The sequence below is a fragment of the Thamnophis sirtalis genome, unplaced genomic scaffold (genome assembly GCF_051295495.1).
Source record: "Thamnophis sirtalis isolate CommonGarterSnake01/CBP01778 unplaced genomic scaffold, rThaSir2_p1.2 scaffold_4, whole genome shotgun sequence".
In the NCBI taxonomy this organism is placed as follows: domain Eukaryota; kingdom Metazoa; phylum Chordata; class Lepidosauria; order Squamata; family Natricidae; genus Thamnophis; species Thamnophis sirtalis.
Genome location: NW_028261384.1, coordinates 3,282,859 through 3,300,374, shown reverse-complemented (window position 1 = coordinate 3,300,374; position 17,516 = coordinate 3,282,859). Strand labels below are relative to the sequence as shown.

General features: G+C 46.4%; 1 protein-coding gene across 1 annotated transcript in view; it reads right to left on the bottom strand.

Annotated features, from left to right (window-relative positions):
- The window catches only part of KIF9 (kinesin family member 9), a gene marked incomplete at its 3' end in the record, with an annotated part of 34,856 nt that overhangs the window by 6,549 nt on the left and 10,791 nt on the right, over nt 1–17,516 (bottom strand). Inside the window, 6 exon segments of the mRNA XM_087712386.1 lie at nt 680–813; nt 983–1,073; nt 9,859–9,914; nt 12,035–12,139; nt 14,064–14,132; nt 15,700–15,777. Of these exon segments, the coding sequence (XP_087568512.1) occupies nt 680–813; nt 983–1,073; nt 9,859–9,914; nt 12,035–12,139; nt 14,064–14,132; nt 15,700–15,777 (533 nt within the window).

The following is a 17,516-nucleotide window of genomic DNA, read 5'->3' as shown; positions in this document are numbered from 1 at the left end:
AAGAAAAGAGAGGGAGCGAAGGAAGGAAAAGGGAGGGAGGGAGAGAGGAAAGAAAGAAAGGGGGAGAAAGAAAGGAAGGAAAGGGAGGGAGAGATTGAAGAAAAAAAGGAAAGAGAGGAAGGAAAGAGGGAGGGAGAGAGAGGGAAGAAAGGAATGAAAAGATGGAGGAAGAGAGTGAAGAAAGGAAGGAAAGGGAGGATGGAAATAGGGAGGGAGAGAGGGGGAAGAAAGGAATGAAAAGATGGGAGGAAAAGATGAAGGAAAGGGAGGGAGAGATTGAAGAAAGGAAGGAAAGAGAGGGAGGAAGGAAAGAGGGAGGGAAGAAAGGAATGAAAAGATGGAGGAAAAGGTGAAGGAAAGGGAGAGATTGAAGAAAGGAAGGAAAGAGAGGGAGGAAGGAAAGAGGGAGGGAGAGAGAGGGAAGAAAGGAATGAAAAGATGGAGGAAGAGAGTGAAGAAAGGAAGGAAAGGGAGGAAGGAAAGAGGGAGGGAGAGAGAGGAAGAAAGGAATGAAAAGATGGAGGAAAAGGTGAAGGAAAGGAGAGATTGAAGAAAGGAAGGAAAGAGAGGAAGGAAAGAGGGAGGGAGAGAGAGGGAAGAAAGGAATGAAAAGATGGAGGAAGAGAGTGAAGAAAGGAAGGAAAGGGAGGAAGGAAAAGAGGGAGGGAGAGAAGGAGACCAAACTGATCTGATCTTTCCCTTTTTGGCTTTTATCTTCTTGCCAGGCTTGGAGGAGAAAGGGGCCGAGCCAATTCCAAACCCTTGTCCGTCCATTTCTCCAACCAGGTGTCCATCAGCGTCCACTATCCCTGCCTGGGGAGAGTGAAGAGCAGGAAGCGGGCGTGAGAGCATCTCGGAGCAGCCTCCTCCCTGGGCCAAACCTCTCAGGCCAAACTTCCCAAGAGTTTGCCTGACAACCTTTGAGGCAACCGGGGGGAGAAGACCATCTGAAGCCCCTCAGGGAGCTTTTCCCTTCTCTCACCTTCTGGATGGCCGACAGCATCGCAAAGTCGCTCTTGTCTATAAGGGCATATTTGCTCCGCAGTCGGGCTTCCACCTCCTGGTCCTGTTGGCTGAAAGCAACACACATTGGCCCCGTTCACACAAGACACTAACACCCCCCACCCCACCCCGAAGGACACAGCATGCGACCACCTTGCCTGTTGCACCCACCGGTAGAAGAGAAATACTTGCGGCTGAGGCTTGGAAGCTGGGCTCCTCGGGGCTCGTCTCTTGAGTCGGCTGGTCTTCTTGCAGATGTTTCGTGACCCAACTCTAAAGAATTTCATCAGTGATGGGAGGGAAAGAGGGGCTTGTGAAGAGGTAGGAGAGGAAGAGGAGGAAGAGGAGGAGGAGGAGGAGGAAGAGGAGGAGGAGGAGGAGGATGAGGAGGATGAGAATGAAAAGGACGATTGGGGGGCACCTTGGTGCTTTCCAATCTCTTCTCTTTACTTGGTGATGTTTCATGACCCAAGTAGAGAATGTCACCACGGGCTAGAAGCGAGTGCGATGTGCAGGGATGAGGGAGGGGGAGGAGGGAGGAGGAGGTGGAGGAGAAGGAGGAGGAGGAGGAGGAGGGAGAGGGGCAGGAGAGAGGAGGAAAGAGGAGGACAGTTCTGGAGTCCTTGGTGCTTTCTGAGCTTGGTGGATTTCTTGCGGACGTTTCATGATCCAGCTAGAGAACAATCACCGCGGCTCGGAGAAAGTGAGGAAGAAGGAGGAGGAGGAGGAGGAGGAGGAGGAGGAAGAGGAGGAGGAGGAGGAGGAGGAGGAGGACAGTAGAGTCCTCCCACTTTCAGCCGGGTGGTTTTGTTGCAGATATTTTAAAGTCCAACTAGTAACATCTCCTCCTCCTTCTGGGAGGAGGAGGAGGAGGAAGAGGAGGAGGAGGAGGAGGAGCAGCAAGGGTAGAAAAATTGTGTGGTGCTCTCTGAGTTTCCACGCAGACCTTTGATTACCCAACTAGGTAACATCCTGTGTGCTAGGAGGATCTACATATAAACAGAGAGCAATCCCCCCCCTCGCTTCTAGCACTGATGCTATTCTCTTGCTGGGTCATGAAACGTCTGCAAAGAAGACCACCTAGGCTCAGAGAGCACCAGGGTCTGCCAAAAACTCAAACCATAGTAGGAGAGGACAAGAGGTGGAGCCAGTTAGGCCTGGAAGCCCAAGTAAGATCAACAGTTTATGGTTTATGGTTTATGATTTATAGGCCGCCCTTTTCCCTGAGGGGACTCAGGGCGGCTTACAATTTCTAGGGAGGGGAATACAAAACAGTAAGACATAACAATACATAAGTAAAAATAGAACACAACATTCATTCATCACTCGGGAGGGGACGAATTACAATCTTTAACCCCAGGCCTGACGGGATAGCCAGGTCTTGAGGGCTGTGCGGAAGGTCTGGACGGTGGTGAGGATACGAATCTCCACGGGGAGATCGTTCCATTGGGTCGGGGCTACCACCGAGAAGGCTCTCCTCCGCGTAGTTGCCAGTCGACACTGACTGGCGGATGGGACTCGGAGGAGGCCTAATCTGTGCGATCTAATAGGTCGCAAGGAGGTAATTGGCAGGAGGCGGTCTCTCAAGTACTCAGATCCACTACCATGGAGAGATTTATGGGTGGTAAGTAGCACCTTGAAGCGCACCCGGAGATCAACAGGTAGCCAGCGCAGCTCGCGGAGGATAGGTGTTATGTGGGCGAACCGTGGGGCACCCACAATCACTCGCGCGGCCGCGTTCTGGACTAGCTGGAGTCGCCGGATGCTCTTCAAGGGCAGCCCCAGTGATAGATGCTTGGATAGAACACCACTAGGAAATCCAAGGGCTGAAGGAAAGACCGGGAGATAGAAGGAAACAATTCCCGAAGGACTCACAAGAACAGAACAGAACAGAATTTATATCCAAGTTACTTTTGCCAATACCATAGCATGAATATATTATTAAACAACGTCCATTGACATTTCCTTGTTGTTGTTGTCGTAATTGGATAAAAATCATTTACTATTTATGTCCCATCTCCTCTCGTCAGACACCCCCCCAAAAAAAACCCTTACACCTTTATGAGAAGATCTAAATAAAAATTTGTTAATAAGATTTATAGGTCTTTTTCCCAGGTCGCAATTTGCAATTTATATCCAAATTTCTTTTGCTAGTTTGCTAATACATGTATATATCATTAAGCTGCATCCATTATCATTTCATTATTGAGCCGAGGTGGGGCAGTGGTTAAATGCAGCACTGCAGGCTACTTCAGCTGACTGCAGTTCTGCAGTTCGGCTGTTCAAATCTCACCGGCTCAGGGTTGACTCAGCCTTCCATCCTTCCGAGGTGGGTAAAATGAGGACCTGGATTGTTGTTGGGGGCAATATGCTGACTCTGTAAACCGCTTAGAGAGGGCTGAAAGCCCTATGAAGCGGTATATAAGTCTAACTGCTATTATACTTAATTATTTGTTAATGAATAAACATTTAATAACAATCTAAAACAATCTAGGAGTTACTGAATTCCTACTTATTAATCACCAAAATCAACTAATTTTTTTATTACCAACTTTCATTGTTAACTTGTATCTTTCCAGTAACAAAACAGTCTTATCTCTCTTGCCAATTGTGGTGTCAGTCTTCTTTTTATCTCCTTTATAAAGTTTTTATAGACTTCTCACTGCACTTTGTTGATTGAAGGGTCTCTCAGGTAATCTCGTTGCCCACCAGTTGCTACTAAAATTAGCTTGTCTTTGGTTGTCAATCTTGCTTCTGAAAAAAATTCTCTTCTTATTTCTATCATCATTACTATTTTTTTTTCTTCTGTGTCCTGGAATCTGGGGTAGAGCTCCAATTCGTCGAATCCCTTTTTCATATTCCCTTCTTTCCACTTTCACCCACATTTGCTCCGTTAATAAATTCATCTATTGTCTTGTCTTTTATCTTTTATATCTTCATTCTCCCCTTTAATTTTGGGGGCTCCAACCCCTTCATCTTTTGCTATGAGGAAGACTAGTCTTTCTTTCCAACTTCTTCTCAATTCTCCCATATACCTTTCCAATAGATTTTGAATTCCAGCCAAGATATTTTGGAATTTTAAGGTTTCCTCATCTGAATATTGATCCATGTTTCCAAAAAAAGAAGAAAGAAAAAAAAAGCAAATAGCCACTGCCACTCTCAGACTTGGGGGGGGGGAAGGGAGGGGAGAAAGGTTTAGAAACTTTATTAATTGACTTTTACTTAAAAGATGCCATAAAGGTGTAATGTTATTGGAGGATTTTTTTGAAATAGCTAATGAATGCCATTATGTGGTTGTGCCTTTAAGTATGAATGATTTGAGGTAAAAGCAGGTAGAAATAATTGTATTCAAATGAGAATTGGGGTACATTGATAGTAAGATATACAAAGATTTTTGACTTATAGTGTATAATCTAATATGAACTATAAGTAATGACTGTGGAAGAAATGCACGGAAGTTATTTGTAACCGAACGACACGCTTTCTACAAGATGTAATGAAGGATGATTCTTTTTTTGTGTTTTTGTGCAATTAAAATAAAAAAACTTTTCAAAAGAAAAGATTAGAACAGAACAGAATAGAATTCCTTATTGACCAAGTATGATTGGAGACACAAGGAATTTGTCTTTGGTGCAGAAGCTCTTAATGTATATACAAGCAACAAGTGATAAAAGGTAAAGGTTCCCCTTGTACATATGTGCTAGCCGTTCCCGACTCTAGGGGGCGATGCTCATCTCCGTATCAAAGCCGAAGAGCCAGCGCTGCCCAAAGACGTCTCTGTGGTCATGTGGCCAGCATAACTAAACCCCCGAAGGTCCACGAAATGCTCTTTACCTTCCCATCAAAGGTGGCCCTATTTTTCGACTTGCTTTTTTTAACCTGCTTTCAAACTGTTAGGTTGGCAGAAGCTGGGACAAGTACCCTGTTTCCCTGAAAATAAGACCTCCCCAGATAATAAGCCCAAACAGGCTTTTTTTTTCTAAAATAAATATTTTTATTAGTAAAAGAAAAATACAACAACCAATAACTGGTAAAAAACAATACAACATTCACTGTTTCGCTTTACATTTGACTGCGTTTCAAGACGTTCCCATAATATCAAAATCCTTATAGACATCAGAGGTTAGATATCTTCTCCCCTCCCTCCCTCTTTCCTTCCCTTGTTTCTTCTTTCCCACTCCCCTTCCTTCCCTCCCTCCTTCTCTCCTTCCCTCCTTCCTTCCCTCCTTTCTTTTCCTATCCTACCTTTCCTTCCCTCTCTCTTTCCTCTCTTCTCCCCCCTCCTTCTCTCATATCTTCCCTCCCTCCTTTCCTCCTTCCCTCCTTCCTTTCTCTTCTCTTAAGTTCCCTCCTTTCTTCCCTCCTTCCCTCCTTCCTATCTACTCTCCTTCTCTCCTTCCTTCCCTCCCTTTTGCCCTCCTTGCTTCCCTGCCTTCTTTCCTCTCTCCTTCCTATCCCACTTTCTTCTCTTTCTTCTCACTTTTCCACCTCTCCCTTCCCTTCTCTCCTTTCTCTTCCTCCTTTTTTAACCTTCCCCCCCTTCTTCTACCCTTCCCCCCCTTCTACCCTTCCCTCAAAAACAGGCTTTTGAGCGCATGCACTAAAATAAGCCCTCTCCCCGAATATACTGCAACACAGCAGCAACCACGAGGTGACCACGCTCACCGCTTCCTGCACCTCAAAATAAGACCTCCCTGAAAATAAGGCCGAGTGCTTATTTCGGGGGCCAAAAGAAAACAAGACCCTGCCTTATTTTGGGGGAAACATGGTAACGGGAGCTCACTCCATTACGCAGCGCTAGGGATTCGAAACTCCGAGCTGCCGAGCTTTCTGATCATAAATCCTAACGTACAACACTCAGGGACAGTCATAGGATACTAAATAAGCAATCAACATGAATCACGCAGCGATATTAAATAAAACAATATAAATCGTAAAGCCGCAAAGTTACAGTCTTAAGAAGATAAGGAGACAGGTTAATAGGAAAGGTGAGAAGAATAATGGCAATACAGCCTTACTGGATAGTTTGACAGTGTGGAGGGGATTAGTTGTTTAGCAGAGGGATGGCATGGGGGGTGGGGGGGTGAGGTCACTGCCATGAAGCTCTCTACCTGAGGGTTTCTCTCCCTCCTTAGCTGCCATCAGGCCAGCTCTGAGTGGCTAGGGAATTCTGGGAGCTGAAGTCCAGATGAGCCTTAAAGTTGCCAAAGTTTGGAGACCCCCCTGATTGGCAGGATGGGCAAATTCATACAGAATGCTGCGGCCAGAAGAGACGGCTTCCTCCAGCGCTGAACGTCCAGCTGCTTGCCTGACTTTAGCCTGATCCAGCCTGTAGTACTAACTCCACCGCTTTGGTGTAGACCACTGGAGGTAAGGAGGTTGCTGGAAGGATCCAACTTTGAACCCCCCCACTCCCGTCTGATATCCCCTGCCTCTCAGGCAGAGGGATCCCCCACCCTTATGATAGATGGAGCCTTCAATGATGGCCCCCTTGTTCTCTGAAGCCTCTTGGATGTCACAATACAAGGACACCATGACATCATGGACTGAAGAGATGGGTCCCTGCCCCAAGTCCCCACTAGGCATTCCTTGGCCTAGCCTTTGCTCCCATCCTTCAAAATGTACCTTTGGGGCTGACTGATTGACTGAACCACCAACACCCCCGTCTCCATTTCCTTCCTTCCTTCCTTCCTTCCTTCCTTCCTTCCTTCCTTCCTTCCTTCCTTCCTTCCTTCCATCCATCCATCCATCCATCCATCCATCCATCAATCTACTCGTCTGTCTGTCTGTCCCTCCATCCCTCCCTCCATCCCTCCATCCCTCCATCCATCCACCTATTTGTCTGTTCCAGACCCACTCATCTGTCTGTCCTTCTGTCCGTCCGTCCGTCCATCCATCCATCCATCCATCCATCCATCCATCCATCCATCCACCCACCCACCCACCCACCCACCCACCTACTTGTCTGTTCCAGACCCACTCATCTGTCTGTCCTTCTGTCCATCCATCCATCCATCCATCCATCCATCCATCAATTCATCCACCTACTTGTCCGTCCATCTGCCTGTCTATCCATCCATCCATCCATCCATCCATCCATCAATCTACTCGTCTGTCTGTCTGTCCATCCATCCCTCCCTCCATCCCTCCCTCCATCCCTCCCTCCATCCCTCCCTCCATCCACCTACTTGTCTGTTCCAGACCCACTCATCTGTCTGTCCTTCTGTCCATCCATCCATCCATCCATCCATCCATCCATCCATCCATCCATCCATCCACCCACCTATTTGTCTGTTCCAGACCCACTCATCCGTCTGTCCTTCTGTCCATCCATCCATCCATCCATCAATTCATCCACCTACTTGTCCGTCCATCTGCCTGTCTATCCATCCATCCATCCATCCATCCATCCATCCATCCATCCATCCATCCATCCATCCATCCATCCATCCACCTACTTGTCTGTTCATCTGTCTGTCCATCCATCCATCCACCCATCTTTCCACCCACCCACCCACTTGTCTGTCTGTCCATCTGTCCATCCCCCTTATTCCTTATCCACTAATCTATCATTTATATACAGGTAGTCATCAACTTACAAGTTTGCTTAGTGACTGTTCAAACTTACCATAGCACGGAAAAAAGTGAGTTATGACTGCTTTTCACTTTTACGACCTTCGGAGCGTCCTCGTGGCCATCTGATCAAAATCCAAGTGCTCAGCAACTGGTTCACATTTATGACCATTGCTGCATAGCTGGAGGTCTCTGACCCCTATTTGCAACCTTCTGACAAGCAAAGTCAGGCGGAAGCCAGATTCCCTTAATGACCGGGTTTCTGATTTAACAACGGCAGAGATTTACTTAATAAAGGCGGCAAGAAAGGTTGTAAAACTCATTTAACAAATGTCTCACTCAACCACAGAAGATTTGGGCTCAATTATGGTTGTAAGTCGAAGGCTTCTTACATTATCTATCTCTTGTATTCTTTATCTATCTATATTACCTATCTCTTTATGTCTATTATCCTTCTATCCTTTATCTATTATCTATCTGGCATTATCATTTCTTTCATCTACTTATTTATCCTTATTATATCTCTATCATTTATCTATTATCTATCACTTATCTACCGTTTTTCCCCTGAAAATAAGACAAGGTCTTATTTTCTTTTGATCCCCCCTGAAATAAGCACTTGGCCTTATTTTCGGGGGGGGGGGTCTTATTATTTTTGAGGTGCAGGAAGCAGCAAGTGTGATCACCTCACGGCGGCTGCTGCTGTGTTGCAATATTTTCGGGGAGGGCTTATTTTAGCACATGCGCTCAAAAGCCTGATTGGGCTTCTTTTTATCCCCGGAGGTCTTATTTTGGGGGAAACAGCATATTACTATCATTTGTTTCATTTACTGCTTATTTATCATTCTCTCTGTCTCTCTCTCATTTATCTATTATCTATCTCATATATCCTTTATCTACTTTAATTATCCATCTAAATATCTTACATTTATTTATCTATTCAGTTTCAGTTTCAGTTTAATAAAATTTGTATGCCGCCCACTCCCATTGGGACGCTGGGCGGCTCATAGGCAAGATAAAAAAGCATTTAAAAATTTAAGATAAGAGATACAATTATTAAAATTCCACACCATCCATTCTGTCTAGGTGGGGCTGGATATTAATCAACAGCCCCAGGCCTGCCAGAACAGCCAGGTCTTGGTGGCTTTATGGAAGGCCGGGAGAGTGGTGAGGGTCCGGATCTCTACGGGTAGATCGTTCCACAGAACTGGAGCAGCTACAGAGAAGGCCCTCCCTCGGGGGGCCGCCAGCCGGCATTGTCCGGCCGACGGCACCCGGAGGAGGCCCAACCTGTGCGATCTTGTTGGTCGTTGGGAGGTAAGTGGCAGGAGCCGGTCTCTCAGTTAGCCAGGTCCTAAACCATGTAGGGCTTTAAAAGTAACGACTAGCACCTTGAAGCACGTCCGGAGACCAATAGGGAGCCAGTGCAGCTCGCGGAGGATGGGTGTAACATGGGTGTATCTAGGTACACCCAATATCACTCGCGCGGCTGCATTCTGGACCAACTGCAGTCTCCGAACACTCTTCAAGGGCAGCCCCATGTAGAGCGCCATCTTTTCCTCTTATATTTCAAGGTTTATTAAAATAAATTCCATGCTTTTAAGTGTCCAAAAGTTCAGCGAATAAAGATTGCCTGAAGCTGGTACTGTGGTCCTTTTGATAGAGGTCTCAGCTCCTGCCTCCCTTAGGGCTGCTTGGAGGAGCTGCCCTTGGAGGCTAGTCTACCAGGGAAAGCCCAGAGCAAGGGATTCTCTAACAGTCAGGCCCCAGCCTGCTCCTTCTACTTACAGGAGTTTTGGGGGTTCAGGAATAGATCATCTCTCAAAGGGGAATTTTCCTGCTAAATCCATTCTGCCCAATGGGAATATTTCAGCTAGAAACATGGTCAAGGGGGCTGCAAATGCCGTAAAAGTGAAGCAATAGCAATAGCAATAGCAGTAGACTTATATACCGCTTCATAGGCCTTTCAGGCCTCTCTAAGCGGTTTACAGAGAGTCAGCATATTGCCCCCAACAATCTGGGTCCTCATTTTACCCACCTCGGAAGGATGGAAGGCTGAGTCAACCCTGAGCCGGTGAGATTTGAACCGCTGACCTGCTGATCTAGCAGTAGCCTGCAGTGCTGCATTTAACCACTGCGCCACCTTGGCGCAGCGTGTGTGTATATGTGTGTGTGTGCGAGCATCTGGCGCAACCAAAACTTCAAAATTGCGTTCACAACCCCAAACAGCTGCTAAGCGACTGGTCGTTAAGCAAGGACTATCTGCATTCCCAAAGCCCTTACCTTAAGATGATTTTGAACTGGTTAAAGATCTCTTGGATTTGACGGATGCTCGTGATCTGTAGGAAAAAGGGGGAAGCAGAGAGAAGGCTGTCATTGTGAGCTCAGGACGACCCTCAATATTTTCCCCAGGAGCGACCCACAAAACGCAGCATTTTTGGACAAAGCTGGCTTCTTTTTTTAAAAAAAAAAAACATCACAGACCCCCACCCCCCCACCCCAAAGTGAAAAGAAGCAAATTCTATCTGTCAAAAATGTTTCCATTAGTTCTGTTCTCAATCCTACAGAGATCCACTTTACGGATTCAGCTGCCGCCACTTTAGATCCAATCTGAGCTACAAGGAATCCCATTGACGTGATCCCTGCCCTGGGTGGCCGGTTTTGAATCCTCCACAAAGAAAGCTATGGATTTAAATACAGGAGTGTAATCCTACAAACCCCATCTCTCACTCTGCAGTATTTCTCAGCTTTAGTAACTCTAAGAGGAGCGTGGACTTTAACTCCCAGAATTCCCCAGCCAGCCTGTAAATGGAGAACTTCCTGTATTTCATAGGAATCTTCCTAGACTGGCAGTTTGCAGCTGGGACAGACAGCATGGCTGGCTGGGGGATTCTGGAAGTCCTCCCTTCTTAAAGCATGCTGGCTGGGGGATTCTGGGAGTTGGAGTCCTTCCCTCTTAAAGCATGCTGGCTGGGGGATTCTGGGAGTTGGAGTCTTCCCCTCTTTAAAAGCATGGTGGCTGGGGTATTCTGGGAGTTGGAGTCCTTCCCTCTTAAAGCATGGAAACAGGGGGATTCTGGGAGTGGAAGTCCACCCATCTTAAAGGATGCCAGTTGGGGGATTCTGGAAGTCCACCCCTCTTAAATTTGCCAGGGTTGAGAATCAACCTTCTTCTCAGGGATGCTTACTCCCTCAGTGGCAATAGATTTGCCAGGCTGGATACAGGAAGTCCTCGATTTGTGACCACAAATGAGCCCAAAATTCCCGTCACTAAGCAAGACATTCATTAAGTGAATCTTGGCCCATTTGCTGACTTTTCTTGCCACCATCTTTAAGTGAATCACTTCAGTTCATAAGTGAGACACATGGTTGTTAAGTGAATTTGGCTTCCCGGTTGACTTTTTGGGTCAGACGGTCGCTGAACCTGGGACGCTGTGACCGTCATAAATGCGAGTCAGTTGTGCCAAGTGTCTGAATTTTGATCACGTGACCTTGGAAATGATGCAATGGCCGTTAAGTGTGAAAAAGGGTCATGTCCCTTTTCTCAGTGATGCAGTAACTTTGAACGGTCACTAAATGAACTGTCGTAAGTTGAGGTCTACCTGTACATGTTTTGCCAGCCTGGATATTTGAGGCTAGAAACTTGCTGACCCTGAATTCTACTCCCGCCTAGGGAACAAAGCCAACTGGGTGATCTTCAGCCAGCCATCTTCTCTCAGCCCTAGAAAATAAGCAATGGCAAATCTTTTCTGGAAAAAGCCAAGGAGAGAATTGTCCAGGCAATCTTTCAGAAGGGGAAGAGCTGGGGGAGAAGGAAAAAATATATATGTGTGTGTGTTGCATTTGTGCTGATAAATAAATAAAGGGAGACTAGTATAGATCTATTTCAAGCTATTTAGCTCTCATCCGCTAGCCATACCCTTACTGGGATTCGAACCTGGGCTGTATTACATATTAGGCAGTTGTGTTAACCACTAAGCCACAAGGTTCTCCTCCTTTATCGGCTGAGCCAGGGAAATAGGTATGTATTTAGTGTCACATGTGGGCATACCAGGGGTTGTGACACTAAATACATACCTATTTTCCTGGCTCAGCCGATAAAGGAGGAGAACCTTGTGGCTTAGTGGTTAACACAACTGCTTAATATGTAATATGTATGCACAGGTTCGAATCCCAGTAAGGGTATGGCTAGCGGATGAGAGCTAAATAGCTTGAAATAGATCTATACTAGTCTCCCTCTATTTATTTATCAGCACAAATACAACACAAATGTAACAAAGGCAACAGTAAAAATATTGGGTTTCTGTCTGGACGGTCTCTTGTGATGAGCTGATAGACAGAGAAAAAGAAGCAGTATGCCTCCCCCCATATTTGGGCATACCAGGGGTTGTGACACTAAATATATATATAAAATCTGGAGGACTTGAATGTCCTTTGCATCCGCCAGCGAGCCACTCACATCTAACTCATCAATGGTTCCCTCCAGGAATCGGCGGACCTGGGAGTTGATTTCGTTGATCTGGATTTCATTCAGAGGCTCGTAGGTCACGGGAGAGCGATTGAGCTAGAGGTGGAAGATCAAAGAATCCATCAAGGAGGTTTAATTGCCTTAAGTAGAACACAGAATCACAGGAGGGGAGGGGACCTCGGAGGTCATCTAGTCCAACCCCCCTGTTCGAGCAGGAGACGCTTACAGAATCATAGAATAACGGAACTGGAAGGGACCTCGGAGGTCTTCTAGTCCACCACCCCCTGCTCGAGCAGGAGACCCTTACAGAATCATAGAACAACAGAATTGGAAGGGACCTCAGAGGTCATCTAGTCCAACCCCCCTGCTCGAACAAGGGAGCCTATATACTTATACGGAATAAATAGTGGCTTCTTCAACGCCTTGCTTCCCGTTGAGCCTTATATAGCCTGGCTCAATTAAAAAACTGCCACACTGGGAACATTAAGGTCAAGTGCAGGAAAAAAAAACCCCAGTTCAGTTGGCCACTTTTATCACTTAACGCCTACCAGTGGTCCTCAACTTACAACCACAACTGAGCCCAAGGTTTCTGTCGCCAAACAAGACATCTGTTAAGTTAAGCCCTGCCCCATTCTGCGACCTTCCCAGCCACGGCCTGTTGAGGGAATCGCTGAAGTTGTTAAGTGAGTCGCATGGTGGCGAAGTGAATCTGGATCACAAAAGGGGAGAGGGGGGTCGCCGCAGGATGCTGTGACCGTCATAAACGTGAGTCATTTGTCCAGCAATTCCCAATTTTGACTACGTGACAACAGAAGATGCTGCAATGGTCATAAATGTGCAAAACCGATCATAAGTCCCTTTTTTTTTCAGACTTTGAGCTATCCTAGTGAAGAACCGCCTGCATTTTGTAGGAATCTTCCCAGTCTGGGAGCTGGGACAGACTAGATAAGGTACAGTCCAGAGCTGGATTGCTGCCGGCATTACTGCTGGTTCGGTGCACGCCAAATTTGTGCGCGGGCCTGACACATGCTCTGCGTGTGCACACATATGAACATAAGTAGGTCTGTGCATGGGCAAAGCTTTAAAAAAAATGAAAAATAAAATTTATGCGACGAAAATTGTTCCAAGCATGCGCAGAATCGAAAATCAAGATGGTGCCTGTTAGGTAAGCACCCCGTTGGGAGAGCGAGTGCATTCGGAGAAGCGTTGTGAGAGTTGTGTTGGAGAACACACAAACCAGCACACAGAGACACTGCAGTTTAAATGCTGTACCTGTTTCTTTAAATCATGCTGTAAATGTGATTGGTTGCTGTTTCCTCAATCGGCCATAAGATGGAGCCAGAATCACTGTTAGATGCTGATCCGATCTGAGTGTTTGGAAGCTGGCTGTTAGAAGTGCCGTATAGTGATCAGAGTGAGCTATTGTAAGTTTTGCAACTGCTAGCAAACGTTGATTACTGGACTGATTATATGATACTGGACTATGTTATTTAGATTATCTCTTAACTGAAAGACATTGATGACTGACTGTCTTATCCGTGTATGATTTGGACTGTTTGATGGACTCTGATACCTCTATTTCCACGAAAGTAAAAGCCTATTGAAACTGCAGTGTCTCAACCAGTGTATGCTGGTTTGTGTGTTCTCCAACAGAACTCTCCCAACGCTTCTCTGAACGCACTCGCTCTCCCAATGGGGAGCTTACCTAACAGTGCCGCTGTAGGAGACCTGCTTCGGGGGCGTGGCAGGGCGAGGTCACTGCTGGTTCCAGTGACCCAGGCCACCAAACCACTACCGGTTTGCCCAAACCGGTCCGAACTGGTACCACTGGTACAGTCCAAAGGCCTTCAGCAGAGGTCAGATCTTGCCCTTTTGGTCCTACGTTAGGATGTCAGACTAAGTGCCCTCTTGACTCCTCCCTCCTGGCTCAGCCAGTCTCCCTCCGACAGTGACGGATGAGCCTGGATTGGGCCATGTCGCCAACCATGAAGGGGCAGCTTCCTAGGGAGTTGATTCTTACCAAACTGTTGTGCATCGCCAACTCTTCCTTCAGGTAGAGGACCTCTTTCTCCAGGTTCTTCACCATCCTCTAAGCAGACAAGAACGGCACGGATTACTAAGCGGTGGGAAAGTCAAAGGCCGCCCAAAGGTATTTACAGACCCCAGGAAGCAGGCGGTGTTCATTAGAACCCTTCCTCCTCTAACCAAGATAAGGGACTATGAGGATGCCCTGATCATCAATGCAGCAACGACATTGCCTAGGTTGGTAATGAAAGGTCTCCAAGAGAACAACCAAGCTCAGAGGGCACCAGGGACCCCATAGTCGTCATCCTCCCCCTCTTCTCTTAGCACTGATGATGTTCCCTAGTTGGGTCATGAAACGTCTGCAATAAAAGCAGCGACCTCAGAGAGCACCAAGGATCCCCTACTCTTCTTCCTTCTCCTCCTCGTCCTCCATAAACTTCACTCCCTTCTAGCACTGATTATGTTCCCTAGTAGGGTGATGAAATGTCTGCAAGGAAACCACCCAGCTCAGAGAGCACCAAGGACCCCACAGACCTTTTCCTCCTCCTCCCTGCAAACTCTCCTCCATTCTAGCACTAATGATGTTACCTAGATTGGTAATAAAACGTCTGCAAGAAAAGAACCCAGTTCACAGGACACCAAGGACCCCACAGTCTTCTTCCTCCTCCTCTTCCTCCTCCCCTTCCTCCTTTTCCTCTTCCTCCTCCCTTCCAGCACTAATAATGCTACCTACTTGGGTCATGAGATGTCTGCAAGAAAACCACCCAGTTCAAGAGAGCACCAAGAAAGGAGAAGAAAAAGGGTAGGAGTAGGGAAGAGGTAAGGGAAGAAAGAAGGGGACGGAGACGAGGAAGGAAGTAGAGAAGGAAGGGAGGGAGAAAAGAAAAGAAAGAGAAAAACGAGGTGGTGTCTTAGCAGGTGCGAAGGATGGTAAACAAAGCATTTTAAACTATACCTTATAACCTTCCAAATGGAATAACAATAATATAACATAATATAATGGCAAAGAAAAAGAATAATTATGCGAATGTATATCTATAATCTGTATGTAAGAGAATAAATGACAGTAAAAATATAAAGCATAATATAGGTAAATAATATTTGGTCATAAGTAGCTAAGTATAAATAAAGAAATGTATATAAAAATGGATAACGAACAAGGAGATTATGAACGCAAGATAGAAATGTATAGAAGGGAAAACACTAACTGCAAAGAAACCGATTCGGAACTGCGGTATGATATACGATGGAACTTATTGTTCCTATGTTGTTTTTAAGTTATGTGTTTGTTTTTGTCGATGTGCTTATGTGTTTAAAATAATAAAATTAAAAATTAAAAAAAAGAGAGCACCAAGGACCACACAGTCCTTTTATTCTTCCTCTTCCTCCTCCTCCTATCCCTACAACCCCCATTCCCATCTAGCACTGAAGATGTCCCCTAGTTGGGTCATGAGATGTCTGCAAGGAAAAAACCCCATCTCAGAGAGCACCCAGGACCCCACAATCCCCCCCTCCTCCTCTTCGCAAATCCCACTCCCTTCTAGTATGGATGACAACACCCCTTTGTACATGGTATTTCCTTACACCTGGTCACTCCTTCGAGACCGCAGAAAGATCTCAAGAGGACGTACCTCCGAGTTGATTTTTTCGTTGACAATCGCCAGGGTGGTCACCCACTTCATTCTGGTGGCAAAACGAAGCGTGGACAGCTGGAAAAAAAATAGGAGCATCATCACCTTGTTTACCCATTATTTGGGGGGGGGGGTCCGAACAGTTTGTGTTAGAAGATAATCTGTATACAAGTCCACTTGCAGGTAGTCCTCGACTTACGACCACAACGTTTCTGTTGCTGAAGGGGACAGTTGTCAGCTTCCTTGCCCTATTTTGCAACCTTTCTTGCCACAGTTTGTTAAGTGAATAGTTGAAGCTGTGAAGCTGATAACCTGGCTTCCCCACCGACTTTGCTTGACAGAAAGACACAAGATCGCGTGACCCCAGGACACTGCAACCGTCGTAAATATGAGTCAGTTGCCAAGCGTCTAGAATTTTGAGCACGTAACCACTGCGGATGCTGCAATGGTCGTAAGTGTGAAAAATGGGCATAAGTCCATTTTTTCACCGCTGTTGTAACTTCAGTCACCAAACGAACTGTTGTAAGTCGAGAACTACCTGTATCGTGGTTTTAGATTTCCCAACAACCAAAAGGTATCTATCATTATTTACTCGATTTGCAAGGTTTCTAAACGAAATATTAAAAAAAACAAAAACAAAATAGGAAGTCACTGGAAAACGCCATGATCCCTGTACTGCGCTAGGGTGGAGGGATTCGTATTTTGTTCCGTGTCACAAAACAGAATGTCTCCAAACATTCTAGCTTTCCTGAGACTGTGGCTTAAAAATCTGAAATGGCAGCTTGAACCTCTGAAGATGCAAAGGCCTTATCTAGGCCCATCTGCCCTGAGGGTTAACGTCAGGCTGGCCACCCCCAGCTTCTTCCCTTCTCTGGCTTCCTGCCATGAAATGCAAGGGTTGGGTAGGGAGAGGGGAGGAGGGGGGGGGGAAAGGGATTTGGGGAAGTAAGGATCAGGCATGGGGGGATGGGAAGACCAAGGGGAGGAGGCAAAGCTGATAAGCTTGGGAGGTCAAACCAGAATAAGGGCAGCTGCCAAGGACGAACCCTGAGAGCAGCTCCGGCCTTCAAAGCTGTTCCCAAAACATCAGAAGGGAACAAGATTGAGCCCCGAGGGAATGGGTCGGGGGGGGGGGTGTCAGGGGAAGGGGAAAACAGCAACCTTCGTTCGGCTAATAGTCAGATCCAGCTGTAACTGCTTTAAGTAAGGACCTTACTTAACTAACAAATGGAATTGTGGGGGTTTTATTTCCTAAATGTCTAAGTCGGGACAGATCTGACATTATCCAACGCTCCGTTCGTCTATTTTTAATTTTGTTTATAACAGAGTTGGAAGGGACCTCGGAGGTCTTCTAGTCCAACCCCGTTCCGGCAGAAAACCTTATAGCATTTCAGACAAATGGCTATCCAACGACTTCCAGTGTTGGGGCATTCACAACTTCTGGAGGCAACTTCTGTTCCACTGATTAATTGTTTCAAATGTCAGGAAATTTCTCCTCAGTTCTAAGTTGCTTCTCTCCTTGATTAGTTTCCACCCATTGCTTCTTGTTCTGCCCTCAGGTGCCTTGGAGAATAGCTTGACTCCCTCTTCTTTGGGGCAACCCCTGAGATATTGGAAGACTGCTGTCATGTCTCCCCTAGTCCTTCTTTCCATTAAACTAGACATCCCCAGTTCCTGCAACCGTTCTTCCTATGTCTTAGTCTCCAGTCCCCTAATCGTCTTTGCTGCTCTTCTCTGCACTCTTTCCAGAGTCTCCGCATCTTTTCTACATCGTGGCCACCAAACATAGATCTTATCCATCTATCTCCCTTATCCCT